Source organism: Acipenser ruthenus, chromosome 4 (assembly GCF_902713425.1).
Source record: "Acipenser ruthenus chromosome 4, fAciRut3.2 maternal haplotype, whole genome shotgun sequence".
Lineage (NCBI taxonomy): Eukaryota > Metazoa > Chordata > Actinopteri > Acipenseriformes > Acipenseridae > Acipenser > Acipenser ruthenus.
Window position 1 is genome coordinate 56126567 of NC_081192.1, and position 15181 is coordinate 56141747.

Here is a 15181-nt window from a genome sequence, read left to right on the forward strand (position 1 = left end):
CAGCCATATTGGATTTTGTATTTTTGGTAACTCATTTTGAAGACACTAAAACAACAAAAAACATTGCTGCTATTGCCCTCAAACTTCTCACATATGTTGAGGAGGGGTGTGCAATTACACATATCACGTGACGTGATGCGTAGCTGGCATTTTGGATTTCTACATTTTAGATTTAAAATGCAACTCCTCAAGAACCAATTAAGCTGAAACTTTCCTGGGATCTTATTAAACATGAGAGCATCAAAAGTTATTCAAATGGTGAGATTTTGTCAATCCAAGATGGCCAACATGGACCAATGTTGCTTATAACTCCGTAGAGAGTGCAGATAGGGTCATGGTTATTATGTAAGACACATAAGCCATACATGCTCTATGAAAATATGTCCATGCCAGTGACCTCTGACCTCTCCTAAAGTTCAAATGCAAAACTTGATTCTAACTCCTTATAGCGTGCACATAGGGCCATAGTTACTATGGAACACTTACAGCAACCCATGTTTGCTCTATAAAATAATGTTAGCCTGTGACCTCTGACCTTTCTAATGGTCAATTGGCTTGTTACGCATTAGATAGTAAATATGGCCCTTTCTGCACTATGGAACACATATTCTAATGCTTCGCTAGTACCTTGGAAGCCTTATAGTTGCTGGCAACTCTAGTTATTTATTTAATTTTTTTCCTTCCACCCAAATTACAAATGCCTATAACTTTTAAACGGCTGCACCAAAACTCACATCACATGGTATGGCAGCCATCTTGGATTTAATGGAAATTTTGGACAATATTCAAAAGTCTTTGAATAGTACAGCTGTGAAAAAATGTGTACATAGTGCGCTCATTGATTCTATTTAAGGAAAAATGGATCGGTCACATGGTGTGGAAGCTATGTTGGGTTTTGTGTAAAACGCTTAAACGACAACTACTCATGAATCCTTTGGCTGATTTGACGTGAATCATGGCTATACATTATCTTTGTACTGTCCTCTAAAAAAGTTATTCAGGAAAAGTTCCTACATGAACAAACATGACCGCCATGAGCCAATCAATATGGGTGGCATGCCAGTTTTGCCCTTTTTTCACCCTGAAATGACACACTTCCACCACTTGAAGCAGCGACTTTTCGCTGGTGTTTAGCAAAAACAGTTTCACTAACTCATGTAACTTAAAACACAGTAATTAGTGGAAAGACTGATATTATTTTACACACACAGTACAGTATACAAAGACACATTCTGTAAAATAAGAAAACATTTTTTTGAAGTACTGTTGCAGCTCTACAGGATCCACGCAAAAAAAAGCCAGAAGCAATAAAATGTAATATATGCTTTACAAGTCACACTAATACAGTTTTTTTTGAAAATCGGAACAAAATTATTTTTACGACTGAACTGTGGTAAAACAGTCACAAATCCTGCGTGTGTTGGAAACAAACCGCGTGTGTAACCCATTTAAAAGACGAATAAGGGGGGGTGGTGTAACATTGGGAGCGTATCTTTCATTGAACTAATTATTTTAAGTAATGAAAAGTATAGACAGAACTCTTCAGAATCGCTTGCTCTATGAAATACAATTGTAACAGTGAACATACGAACATAAGAACATAAGAAAGTTTACAAACGAGAGGAGGCCATTCAGCCCATCTTGCTCGTTTGGTTGTTAGTAGCTTATTGATCCCAGAATCTCATCAAGCAGCTTCTTGAAGGATCCCAGGGTGTCAGCTTCAACAACATTACTGGGGAGTTGGTTCCAGACCCTCACAATTCTCTGTGTAAAAAAGTGCCTCCTATTTTCTGTTCTGAATGCCCCTTTATCTAATCTCCATTTGTGACCCCTGGTCCTTGTTTCTTTTTTCAGGTCAAAGAAGTCCCCAGGGTCGACATTGTCTATACCTTTTAGGATTTTGAATGTTTGAATCAGATCGCCGCGTAGTCTTCTTTGTTCAAGACTGAATAGATTCAATTCTTTTAGCCTGTCTGCATACGACATGCCTTTTAAGCCTGGGATAATGCTGGTTGCGCTTCTTTGCACTCTTTCTAGAGCAGCAATATCCTTTTTGTAACGAGGTGACCAGAACTGAACACAATATTCTAGGTGAGGTCTTACTAATGCATTGTAAAGTTTTAACATCACTTCCCTTGATTTAAATTCAACACTTCTCATAATATAGCCGAGCATCTTGTTGGCCTTTTTATAGCTTCCCCACATTGTCTAGATGAAGACATTTCTGAGTCAACATAAACTCCTAGGTCTTTTTCATAGTTCCCTTCTTCAATTTCACTATCTCCCATATGACATTTATAATGAACGTTTTTATTGCCCGCATGCAATACTTTACACTTTTCTCTATTAAATTTTATTTGCCATGTGTCTGCCCAGTTCTGAATGCTGTCTAGATCATTTTGAATGACCTTTGCTGCTTCAACAGTGTCTGCCACTCCTCCTATTTTTGTGTCGTCTGCAAATTTAACGAGTTTGCTTACTATATCAGAGTCTAAATCATTAATGTAGATTAGGAATAGCAGAGGACCTAATACTGATCCCTGTGGTACACCACTGGTTACCTCGCTCCATTTTGAGGTTTCTCCTCTAATCAGTACTTTCTGTTTTCTACATGTTAACCACTCCCTAATCCATGTGCATGCATTTCCTTGAATCCCTACTGCGTTCAGTTTGAGAATTAATCTTTTATGCGGGACTTTGTCAAAAGCTTTCTGGAAATCTAAATAGACCATGTCGTATGCTTTGCAGTTGTCCATTTTCAATGTTGCATCCTCAAAAAAGTCAAGTAGGTTAGTTAGACATGATCTCCCTTTCCTAAAACCATGCTGCCTGTCTCCCAGGATATTGTTACCATATAGGTAATTTTCCATTTTGGATCTTATTATAGTTTCCATAAGTTTACATATAATAGAAGTCAGGCTTATTGGTCTGTAGTTACCTGGTTCAGTTTTGTCTCCCTTTTTGTGGATCGGTATTACGTTTGCTATTTTCCAGTCTGTCGGTACAACCCCTGTGTCAAGAGACTGTTGCATGATCTTGGTTAGCGGCTTGTAAATAACTTCTTTCATTTCTTTGAGTACTATTGGGAGGATCTCATCCGGCCCAGGGGATTTGTTTATTTTAAGAGCTCCTAGTCCCTTTAACACTTCTGCCTCTGTTATGCTAAAGTTATTTAAAACTGGATAGGAACAGGTCGACATGTGGGGCATGTTGTCCGTGTCCTCCTTTGTAAAAACCTGTGAAAAGTAATCATTTAATATATTTGCTATTTTTTTTTCTTGATCTATGATTTTGCCATTTGTGTCTCTTAGACATTTAACCTCCTCTTTGAATGTTCTCTTGCTGTTATAATATTGGAAAAACATTTTGGAATTGGTTTTAGCCCCCTTAGCAATATTGATTTCTATCTCTCTTGGCCTTTCTAACTTCCTTTTTGACTTGTGTTTGCAGTTCCAAGTACTCTTTCTGTGTGCTTTGTTTTTGGTCCCTTTTACACGCTCTGTAAAGTGCCTTTTTTCGCTGAATATTTTTTTTAATTGATCTATTAAACCATTTTGGCCATTTTGTTTTAGATTTAGATTTGTCTACTTTTGGGATGTAATTGGGATGTAACCAACTCCCCAGTAATGTTGTTGAAGCCGACACCCTGGGATCCTTGAAGAAGCTGCTTAATGAGGTTCTGGGATCAATAAGCTACTAACAACCAAACGAGCAAGATGGGCTGAATGGCCTCCTCTCGTTTGTAAACTTTCTTATGTTCTTATTTATTTGCTGCTAATATATATTACAGCGATATTCACATTCCCTTATCTATTTATTTAAATTGTTTTTATAATTTGTAGCTCTTTTAAATACCTGCTACACAAACAACATTATGGCAGAAAAGCTGTAGATACAGATCCAATTATACTATAATGTCTGCTTTTTGGTGGGATTCTCCATGAATAACAGTGTGATCTGAAATAATTTAAAATTAATTGTGTAAGTATAATTTATATCAATTAGTAAATCGGATTTATTCAGCATTATGCTGCTAGATAAGATGATATGATTATCGCTTTAGATCAGATATATTAGCCTAACAAAAATGCATAATTTAAAATGACTTTTGTAGGTATAATTTACATTAACATGTAGATCGGATATATTCGACAGTATTACGCTAGATAAGGGAATGTGAATATCGCTGTAATATATATTAGCAGCAAATAAATAAGAACATAAGAAAGTTTACAAACGAGAGGAGGCCATTCAGCCCATCTTGCTCGTTTGGTTGTTAGTAGCTTATTGATCCCAGAACCTCATCAAGCAGCTTCTTCAAGGATCCCAGGGTGTCGGCTTCAACAACATTACTGGGGAGTTGGTTCCAGACCCTCACAATTCTCTGTGTAAAAAAGTGCCTCCTATTTTCTGTTCTGAATGCCCCTTTATCTAATCTCCATTTGTGACCCCTGGTCCTTGTTTCTTTTTTCAGGTCAAAGAAGTCCCCAGGGTCGACATTATCTATACCTTTTAGGATTTTGAATGTTTGAATCAGATCTCCGCGTAGTCTTCTTTGTTCAAGACTGAATAGATTCAATTCTTTTAGCCTGTCTGCATACGACATGCCTTTTAAGCATGGGATAATGCTAGTTGCGCTTCTTTGCACTCTTTCTAGAGCAGCAATATCCTTTTTGTAACGAGGTGACCAGAACTGAACACAATATTCTAGGTGAGGTCTTACTAATGCATTGTAAAGTTTTAACATCACTTCCCTTGATTTAAATTCAACACTTCTCATAATATAGCCGAGCATCTTGTTGGCCTTTTTATAGCTTCCCCACATTGTCTAGATGAAGACATTTCTGAGTCAACATAAACTCCTAGGTCTTTTTCATAGTTCCCTTCTTCAATTTCAGTATCTCCCATATGATATTTATAATGCACATTTTTATTGCCTGCATGCAATACTTTACACTTTTCTCTATTAAATTTAATTTGCCATGTGTCTGCCCAGTTCTGAATGCTGTCTAGATCATTTTGAATGACCTTTGCTGCTGCAACAGTGTTTGCCACTCCTCCTATTTTTGTGTCGTCTGCAAATTTAACGAGTTTGCTTACTATATCAGAGTCTAAATCATTAATGTAGATTAGGAATAGCAGAGGACCTAATACTGATCCCTGTGGTACACCACTGGTTACCTCGCTCCATTTTGAGGTTTCTCCTCTAATCAGTACTTTTCTGTTTTCTACATGTTAACCACTCCCTAATCCATGTGCATGCATTTCCTTGAATCCCTACTGCGTTCAGTTTGAGAATTAATCTTTTATGCGGGACTTTGTCAAAGGCTTTCTGGAAATCTAAATAAACCATGTCGTATGCTTTGCAGTTATCCATTTTCAATGTTGCATCCTCAAAAAAGTCAAGTAGGTTAGTTAGACACCATCTCCCTTTCCTAAAACCATGCTGCCTGTCTCCCAGGATATTGTTACCATATAGGTAATTTTCCATTTTGGATCTTATTATAGTTTCCATAAGTTTACATATAATAGAAGTCAGGCTTATTGGTCTGTAGTTACCTGGTTCGGTTTTGTCTCCCTTTTTGTGGATCAGTATTATGTTTGCTATTTTCCAGTCTGTCGGTACAACCCCTATGTCAAGAGACTGTTGCATGATCTTGGTTAGCGGTTTGTAAATAACTTCTTTCATTTCTTTGAATACTATTGGGAGGATTTCATCCGGCCCAGGGGATTTGTTTATTTTAAGAGCTCCTAGTCCCTTTAACACTTCTGCCTCTGTTATGCTAAAGTTATTTAAAATTGGATAGGAACAGGTCGACATGTGGGGCATGTTGTCCGTGTCCTCCTTTGTAAAAAACTATGAAAATAATCATTTAATATATTTGCTATTTTTTTTTCTTCATCTATGATTTTGCCATTTGTGTCTCTTAGACATTTATCCTCCTCTTTGAATGTTCTCTTGCTGTTATAATATTGTAAAAACATTTTGGAATTGGTTTTAGCCCCCTTAGCAATACTGATTTCTATCTCTCTTTTGGCCTGTCTAACTTCCTTTTTGACTTGTGTTTGCAGTACTCTTTCTGTGTACTTTGTTTTCGGTCCCTTTTAAACACTCTGTAAAGTGCCTTTTCACAAGTTTTTACAAAGGAGGATATGGACAACATGCCCCACATGTCGACCTGTTTCTATCCAGTTTTAAATATCTTTAGCATAACACAGGCAGATGTGTTAAAGGTTCTAGGAGCTCTTAAAATAAACAAATCCCCTGGACCGGATGAGATCCTCCCAATAGTACTCAAAGATATGAAAGTAATTAATTATAAACCGCTAACCGCTACCCAAGATCATGCAACAGTCTCTTGACACGGGTTGTACCGACAGACTGGAGAATTGCAAACAGTAACAGTATCCTAGGAGACACTCAGAATGGTTTTAGTTAAGGGAGATTGTGTCTACTAACCTACTTGAATTTTTTGAGGCTGCAACATCGATAATTGCAAAGCATATGACATGGTTAATTTAGATTTCCAGAAAGCTTTTGACAAAGTCCCGCATAAGATTAATTCTCAAACTGAACACAGTAGGGATTCAAGGAAATGCTTGCACATGGATTAGGGAGTGGTTAACAGGTAGAAAACAGAAAGCACTGATGAGAGGGGAAACCTCAAAATGGAGTGACCTAACCAGTGGTGTACCACAGGGATCAGTATTAGGTCCTCTGCTATTCCTAATCTACATTAATGATTTAGATTCTGGTATAGTAAGCAAACTCGTTAAATTTGCATAAACACAAAAATAGGAGGAGGGTCAAACACTGTTGCAGCAGCAAAGGTCATTCAAAATGAACTAGACAGCATTCAGAACTGGGCAGACACATGGCAAATTAAATTTAATAGAGGAAAGTGTAAAGTATTGCATGCAGGCAATAAAAATGTGCATTATAAATATCATGTGGGAGATACTGAAATTGAAGAAGGGAACTATGAAAAATACCTAGGAGTTCATGGTGACTCAGAAATATCTTCATCTAGACAATGTGGGGAAACTATAAAAAAGGCCAACAAGATGCTCGGATATATTGTGAAAAGTGTTGAATTTAAATCAAGCGTAGTAATGTTAAAACTTTACGATGCATTAGTAAGACCTCATCTAGAATATTGTGTTCAGTTCTGGTCACAAAAAGGATATTGCTGCTCTAGAAAGGGTGCAAAGAAGAGCGACCACAATTATCCTGGGTTTAAAAGGCATGTCGTATGCAGACAGGCTAAAAGAATTGAATCTATTCAGTCTTGAACAAAGAAGACTACGCGGCGATCTGATTCAAACATTCAAAATCCTAAAAGGTATAGACAATGTCGACCCAGGGGACTTCTTTGACCAGAAAAAAGAAACAAGGACCAGGGGTCACAAATGGAGATTAGATAAAGGGGCATTCAGAACAGAAGATAGGAGGCACTTTTTTACACAGAGAATTGTGAGGGTCTGGAACCAACTCCCCAGTAATGTTGTTGAAGCCGACACCCTGGGATCCTTCAAGAAGCTGCTTGATGAGATTCTGGGATCAATAAGCTACTAACAACCAAACGAGCAAGATGGGCTCAATGGCCTCCTCTCGTTTTGTAAACTTTCTTATGTTCTTACTCCTGCTCCTTTTTTTTTTTTGGATTTCCAGTGAAGTGTCAATTCACCCAGCTTCCCGTCTGCTGTGGTGATCGTTCATGCTCTGGGGATCGCTCATGCTCTGGGGATTGTTCTTGCTCTGCCAGTCTGACTGCAGCATGTTTCCAGTCATCGAACCCACAATCAGACAATGCACCTTTCTTCAAGGAAAACAACTTGCACACAAAACAAAACATAGCCTTTTGAAGGTGAGTACAGCAACCACTCACGATCAACATTTTCCCCGTTGTGAAGTTTAAAAATTGTTTTAGGCAGATGATGGCTATGACCTTTTTATTTTTTGTCTTGGACGCAACATACTTGTCACTCTGATTCTGGCAATGACTTCGGCCTCGTTCTGTCTAGTATATGCGAAGCGGTTTGTCCACATTCCATTGCGCCGGATCCTTATATAAAAGTTAAAGCGAAAGGCAGACTAGAGTTACATTGATTGTTAATTGGTGGTGTGGGTAGACTGGGTCTGACTCTTTCTTCATTACTTTTCAATTCATCAGGCATCTTTCACTAGCTTGCTTTTCCTTTTGTTTTTTTCTCGTTTCATTGCACTGCTAAGTTTATCCATTTGTTTTCTGTTTCTCTCTCTCGCAGTCTTACTGCGTGCGCGTGACCAGTAAGAGATGCCAGTGTTTAGCTAGTGCGATAATGGGGCAAGTGAATTTCATACTCTAAAATAAATATTGTTAGCAGCCCAGGGCCCTGGTCTTGGTTGCCCCCCCCCCCCCACCTCACTTTAATCCGGCCCTGGTTACACATCCCCACGTTTTGCTGTTTAAATAAGGTACCTGTAATTTTTCTTTTATTGTTAACATCCTGACAACTTTTTACACTTATAACTTGAAAGTCTGTTTCAAAGCTTTTTTCAAAATGTCTTTTTCTAAGACACATCCATAAATAGAAATAAATCATTTCAACCCATGAAAACAAGATGTATTATTTCCTAGTGCACCCAATACTATTGAAATATATAAATCTAACTCCCATTCTAGCTTTGTAAAATATAAAAAATAAAAATTAGCACAGTTCTATATACTCGAGCACAAATAATCAGCTTTTTTCTCAAAGAATATTTGAAACAAAACAATGAAACATAAGATGTAAAAACAGCAGTGTTATGACTAAAACTTTTTGGATACTTACTAGAGACTTGGAGCTCTGGCGCGAGGGAGGCAGAAACTGTCGTACATTCGTTGGGGTCTCCTTTTCAATGGAGTGCCGCCTCTGAGGGGGTTGGCGTCTCTCAGGCTGAGGGGTGGATGATATGGGCAGGAACCTTGGACATGCTGTGGAAACAAACTGAACTATTTAGACCAGTGCTCACTTTAGGACCTACCAAACATTTAGGGAGTCAGGGCAACACAACACTGTAATCGAATCAAATCACTGACTCAAACAGCTGTCAGAAATTATAGACATAACAGCACATATAACTGATGATAGTATGGGGCCAGTTTTGATGATGCACTTCAAAAACGCATACACAGAGAACTCATCTACCAGTGCGTATTTTTAAGTGGAAGAGGACAAATTCGAGAGGAGGCTTGTACTTGACAGTAAGTACACCACACTACACCACTTTTATTTATTTATTTATGTATTTATTTGTTTGCTAGCTTACAGTGGTGGCCACATTTATTACATCACCCTATTATACATTATCTGGTTATATTGAATTCTATAACTTTTGTATATAAATATGATTTTCTCTTCATAATGCAAAATTATTGAATGTCAGGAAATATACAGTACATTATGTTTATGCCAAAAATTAAATGCATTTAATTAAATGAATTGGCAAACACTGTTGCAGCAGCACAGGTCATTCAAAATGATCTAGACAGCATTCAGAACTGGGCAGACACATGGCAAATGACATTTAATAGAGAAAAGTGTAAAGCATTGCATGCAGGTAACAATATCCTGGGAGACAGTCAGCATGGTTTTAGGAAAGGGAGATCGTGTCTAACTAACCTACTTGACTTTTTTGAGGACGCAACATTGAAAATGGATAACTGCAAAGCATATGACATGGTTTATTTAGATTTCCAGAAAGCTTTTGACAAAGTCCCGCATAAAAGATTAATTCTCAAACTGAACAAGGTGGGGATTCAAGGAAATGCATGCACATGGATTAGGGAGTGGTTAACATGTAGAAAACAGAAAGTACTGATTAGAGGAGAAACCTCAGAATGGAGTGAGGTAACCAGTGGTGTACCACAGGGATCAGTATTAGGTCCTCTGCTATTCCTAATCTACATTCATGATTTAGATTCTGGTATAGTAAGCAAACTCGTTAAATTTGCAGACGACACAAAAATAGGAATGGCAAACACTGTTGCAGCAGCAAAAGTCATTCAAAATGATCTAGACAGCATTCAGAATTGGGCAGACACATGGCAAATTAAATTTAATAGAGAAAAGTGTAAAGTATTGCATGCAGGCAATAAAAATGTGCATTATAAATATCATATGGGAGATACTGAAATTGAAGAAGGGAACTATGAAAAAGACCTAGGAGTTTATGTTGACTCAGAAATGTCTTCATCTAGACAATGTGGGGAAGCTATAAAAAGGCCAACAAGATGCTCGGATATATTGTGAGAAGTGTTGAATTTAAATCAAGGGAAGTAATGTTAAAACTTTACAATGCATTAGTAAGACCTCACCTAGAATATTGTGTTCAGTTCTGGTCACCTTGTTACAAAAAGGATATTGCTGCTCTAGAAAGAGTGCAAAGAAGAACAACCAGAATTATCCATGTTTCAAAAAGCATGTCGTATGCAGACAGGCTAAAAGAATTGAATCTATTCAGTCTTGAACAAAGAAGACTACGTGGCGATCTGATTCAAACATTCAAAATCTTAAAAGGTATAGACAATGTCAACCCAGGGGACTTTTTTGACCAGAAAATGCAAAATTATTGAATATTGACTTGTATTTATTCATATATTTCATTCTTAAAAGGTTTTACATATGATTTGGCAATGTACGTTTGCTTAGTTTTTGCTACTTCCGTAAAATAGCTGACACTGCCTGTAAATAGGACTGTTTTGTCATACAGACCATGGCTAGGACAAAATCTTGAAACTCCTCAATAGTAGAAGATATTTGAAATCTGATTTTTCAACGTTCTAATATTTTTTATATATGTAACTTAGAAAGGGGGAGAAATGTGTTATGATTGTTCTGGGGGCCCAGCTTATATAAAAAAATAATTATGCATTCCACAACATAATACATTGTATAATTGGAAACAGCTACGTAAGGCCTTTCTGTGGATATATTGTGTTTTAATTTCTGATTTAAGGTTGTCAAACTACAAGTGCCAAAACACAAGGGGTCATATTCATGCCCAGGTATGGTCATTCTGCTTAGGTGTCAAAGGGTTAAGTCAAGTCTTTAAAATCTTAGAAGCAGTTTTACAAAGATAACCCTAGCAAAACACAGAAACCAGGACTAGATGACACAGTTGGAAATGACCAGATGACACAGTGGAGAGTTAGCACAGAGGGTAGGAGACACTTCACAAAGAGAATAGTGAGGTTATGGAATGGGTTATTGTGGCAATGTGCCCCGCCCCTGTGTGCATTTGTTGTATGTTGCGTGCGTGTGTTAATGTTGGTGTATAGAGATTGGTACACGGGATATAAACGGGTCTGTGTTTCACGTGTATTTAAAAATGTAGATTTATATTTAGGCACGAGGAGGGCACAAATCACTTCACGTGCTGGTTAAAAGTAATATGTAAGCACGGGGTTGCACAGAATTAATTCACGTGCTGGGATTCAAGTGAATAATTCATTAGTAATTGAATCCCAGCACAACAGTATATATAGATGCACATTTCTGTCACTCGGGGTTGGGTGTTCAAGAGTGGAGAACGGGAGAGAGAAAGGAGTTAAAATAAGTGATAATAATAATTATAAGTGTTTTGTACTCACCGTGTTTGTTTGTCTCCGTGCACCGTTTGTTAAGTGTTTAGTACGTTTTGTTTGTCTATTTATTTTGGCGCAAGTGCCGTGTCCTGTTTTGTGTTTAAACCCCTTTTATTTTCTGTTCTGTTTATTAAATGCTGAGCGCGATCACGCGCCCAGCTTCACCAAACCCCAAATCTCTGTCTGTTTATTTCCTGCATCTGGTCTGACGCCACCCACTCCGGCCGTCTTTGTGACAGTTACCTAATCATGTTTATGCTAAATCCCTCAGATTCTTTAAGACCTAACGACAAAGTTTTCAAATCAATCAGCTACTAGGAACCAGCCAAGCACAGATGATTCTTACACTTAGCAAGCAACCGAGTTGGAGAGATTTCTTGAAGAGGCACACACTGACCCAACAAGAGGGGAGCCTATGGGTTAGGGTTAGGAATCCCTCTGATTTTCCACCCGTCAATCCACCATAATGCCAAATGGAGAACTCTGGTGCTAAGTGGAAGGAGGTGCAGCAAGCCGTGAAGAAAGCAAGAGCTTCATCATCTCCTGGGCCCAATGGGGTACCATACCGAGTGCACCTGGGGTTCTAAGAATCTTCTGGAAGTTTACAAAGGTAGCATGGGTAAAACAGGTTGTATCAAGAGCATGGTGCAGAGCATCGGCCAGTGGCGTGTCATCAGGACCTTCAAGGTATTCTCTGCTGACCAGACAGTGCCAAGTAAACCGTCAGTCAAATTACATTACGTTGCCTCACTCACTTGCATAGTGTGCTTGCTTATACTAAAACATACTACTCTACTCTTATTTGTTCATTTGTCTGACGCCTTTATCCAAGATGATTTACAGGGTTTACTAGAGGTCTAGGGGTTTCCTGAAAGGGATGTGATCAGCCAGTAAGAGATCTGCATTTCCCCCGCAAGTCTAAAACAATGACCAGACACTAGAAAAAAAAACAGTTGAGGGTATTCTCCGTTTCAGTTGAAGGTCTTGAGTGAGTTTAACCAATAGTCAAAGAATGTCCATTTTTTTTTTTTAGACTGGTGACCAATCTCCCATAAATCTCCCAGGGTATTCTCTGCCTCACTTGAAGGCCCTGCTTTAGCAACCAATGGGAAAGTCAAAGCTCTGACAGCTGACCAATCATTAGTGAGCAACCCCAAAACATGAATATTCCTTGGATAGCACTGCAGTTAGGAGGATAGCTAGATTTCGCACAATATTGCTTACAAATATACATTGATAAATACAAATACCTTTACAACATATAATAATTTTATTTTACACTCAAATTAAAAAAATGTGAGAAAACTGAGAACTTTCTCTGAAAAATTGGAGATTTAAAAAAGGGAGATATACACCACAGATAACCGAGCAGAGACAGGAAGGGAAAGGATATACTCCTTGTCAACGTATCTGTTGACAAACCATATGATCGACCCCTCCATACATCAAGCTGGAATTCCAAGCTTCTAGGGTGCTCGGAGCATGTCATGCCTCTTTTCCACTGTACAAACAAGCTACGCCAGGGCTGTACCGAGCCCTCACGGTGCGGTTAAGGGGAGCCTGGGTTGTTTTTCTACTGCAGAGCTGAGCTGTGCTACTGACGTCACACACAACAAAAGACAGTTGTTATTAATTATTCTTTTAATTAACTCAGTTAGCCAAAAGATGCGTAAACAAATGGTGTTCAAAAATTAATAGACCAACGGTACAGCTGTATCTTGTATTGCTATATTTTGTAAATATATTTAGGAATGTCTATAATCCACACATTTTACTGATTATATCGACTTACTAATGTTCAATTAGTTCTGTTAAATGGGAAAAAAGTTTTTAAAATACGATTTGCCAAAGATATCCCACTTAAGGATAGCTGTTGTTTTTTCTAGTTTTTTTTTTTTTTTTTTTGGGTGTGTGGCTATGTTATTATTTGTATTTTTGTTTGCGGCACGGATAAAAGCGCTGCGTCTTTTGTTATTGTTTTTTATATTTATCATTTAAAACCTCGTGAGGATGCATGACTGATCAGCTACTGATTATTTAACTAGCTGAGTCATGCATCCTTACCAAACGCGTGCAGACTGTGGCCGAGGGGTAATAAGATAATTAACAGCCAGTTAACCCCTCGGCCAGAGTATAAGAGCCGGCAGCTGTCCGTTCTGTGGGGTTGGTTGTTGGGTGTACAGAGAGGAGGTACGGGGAGATAGAGAGAAAATAACAATTGCTAAAACGTGCTGGATTAGCCAGCAAGACACTTACTTCTTTGTCTGTCTGATTCGTTTGGCCCTCATGCCCTTTTGTTTTGTTGTTTTGTTAAAATCATTTGTTTTGTTTATTAAATAAGCTGACCGCCATAGCATTCAGCTTCACTCACCCATCCATTGTTTGGTTTCCGTTACTTCCTGGTCCGTGATGTCACCACTGCGAGCCAGCCTGCCACAGGGTGCTTAAAAAAATAAAAAAGAAGCTGCGCGAGCACAATGAGAGACGTAGTTACAGTGGCTCTCAATAAAAAAAAAACCCTTGGACTTTTCCACATTTTATTGTGTTACAACATGGAATTAAAATTGATTTAATTAGGTTTTTGCCACTGATCAACACAAAAAAAGTCGATAATGTCAAAGTGAAAAAAAAAACTACAAATTGTTCTAAATTAATTACAAATACAAAACAGAAAATCATTGATTGCATAAGTATTCACCCCCTTGAGTCAATGTTTGGTAGAGGCACCTTTGGCAGTAATTACAGCCATGAGTCTATTTGAATAAGTCTCTACCAGCTTTGCACAGCTGGACACTGCAATTTTTGCCCATTTATTCTTTGCAGAATTGCTCAAGCTCTGTCAAGTTGGATGGAGAACTTTGGTGAACAGCAATTTTCAACTCTTTCCACATATTCTCAATTGGATTGAGGTCTGGGCTTTGACTGGGCCACTCCAGGACATTGACCTTTTTGTTTTTAAGCCACCAGTGTGGCTTTGGTTGTATGTTTGGGGTCATTGTCCTGCTGGAAGATGAATCTTCTCCCAAGTCCCAGGTCTCTTGCAGACTTCAGCAGGTTTTCCTCCAGGATTTCTCTGTAATTTGCTGCATCCATTTTGCCCGATATCTTCACAAGCTTTCCAGGCCCTGATGCAGAGAAGCATCCCCATAGCATGATGCTGCCACCACCATGCTTCACGGTAGGGATGGTGTTCTCAGGATGATGTGCAGTGTTAGGCTTGCGCCAAACACAGCGCTTAGCGTTGAGGCCAAAAAGCTCTATTTTGGTCTCATCAGACCATAGAATCTTCTTCCACTTGGTCTCAGTCTCCCACATGCCTTCTTGCAAACTCTAGCCGAGATTTGATGTGAGTTTTTTTTTTCAACAATGGCTTTCTTTTTACCACTCTCCCATAAAGGCCAGTTTTGTGAAGCACCCGGGCTATTGTTGCCATATGCACAGTGTCTCCCAGCTCAGCCGTGGAAGACTGTAACTCCTTTAGAGTTGCCATAGGCCTCTTGGTGGCCTCCCTGACTAGTGCCCTTCTCGCCCGGATACTCAGTTTTTGAGGACGGTCTGTTCTAGACAGA

General features: G+C 38.6%; 1 protein-coding gene across 2 annotated transcripts in view; it reads right to left on the reverse strand.

The window, feature by feature from the left end:
* The window catches only part of LOC117400553 (protein spire homolog 1), a 267989-nt gene that overhangs the window by 37523 nt on the left and 215285 nt on the right, over positions 1–15181 (reverse strand). For both annotated transcript variants that reach the window (XM_034000695.2, XM_034000694.2), the window contains one exon: positions 8818–8960. In XM_034000695.2, the coding sequence (XP_033856586.2) occupies positions 8818–8960 (143 nt within the window). The remainder of the gene's footprint in view (positions 1–8817; positions 8961–15181) is intronic.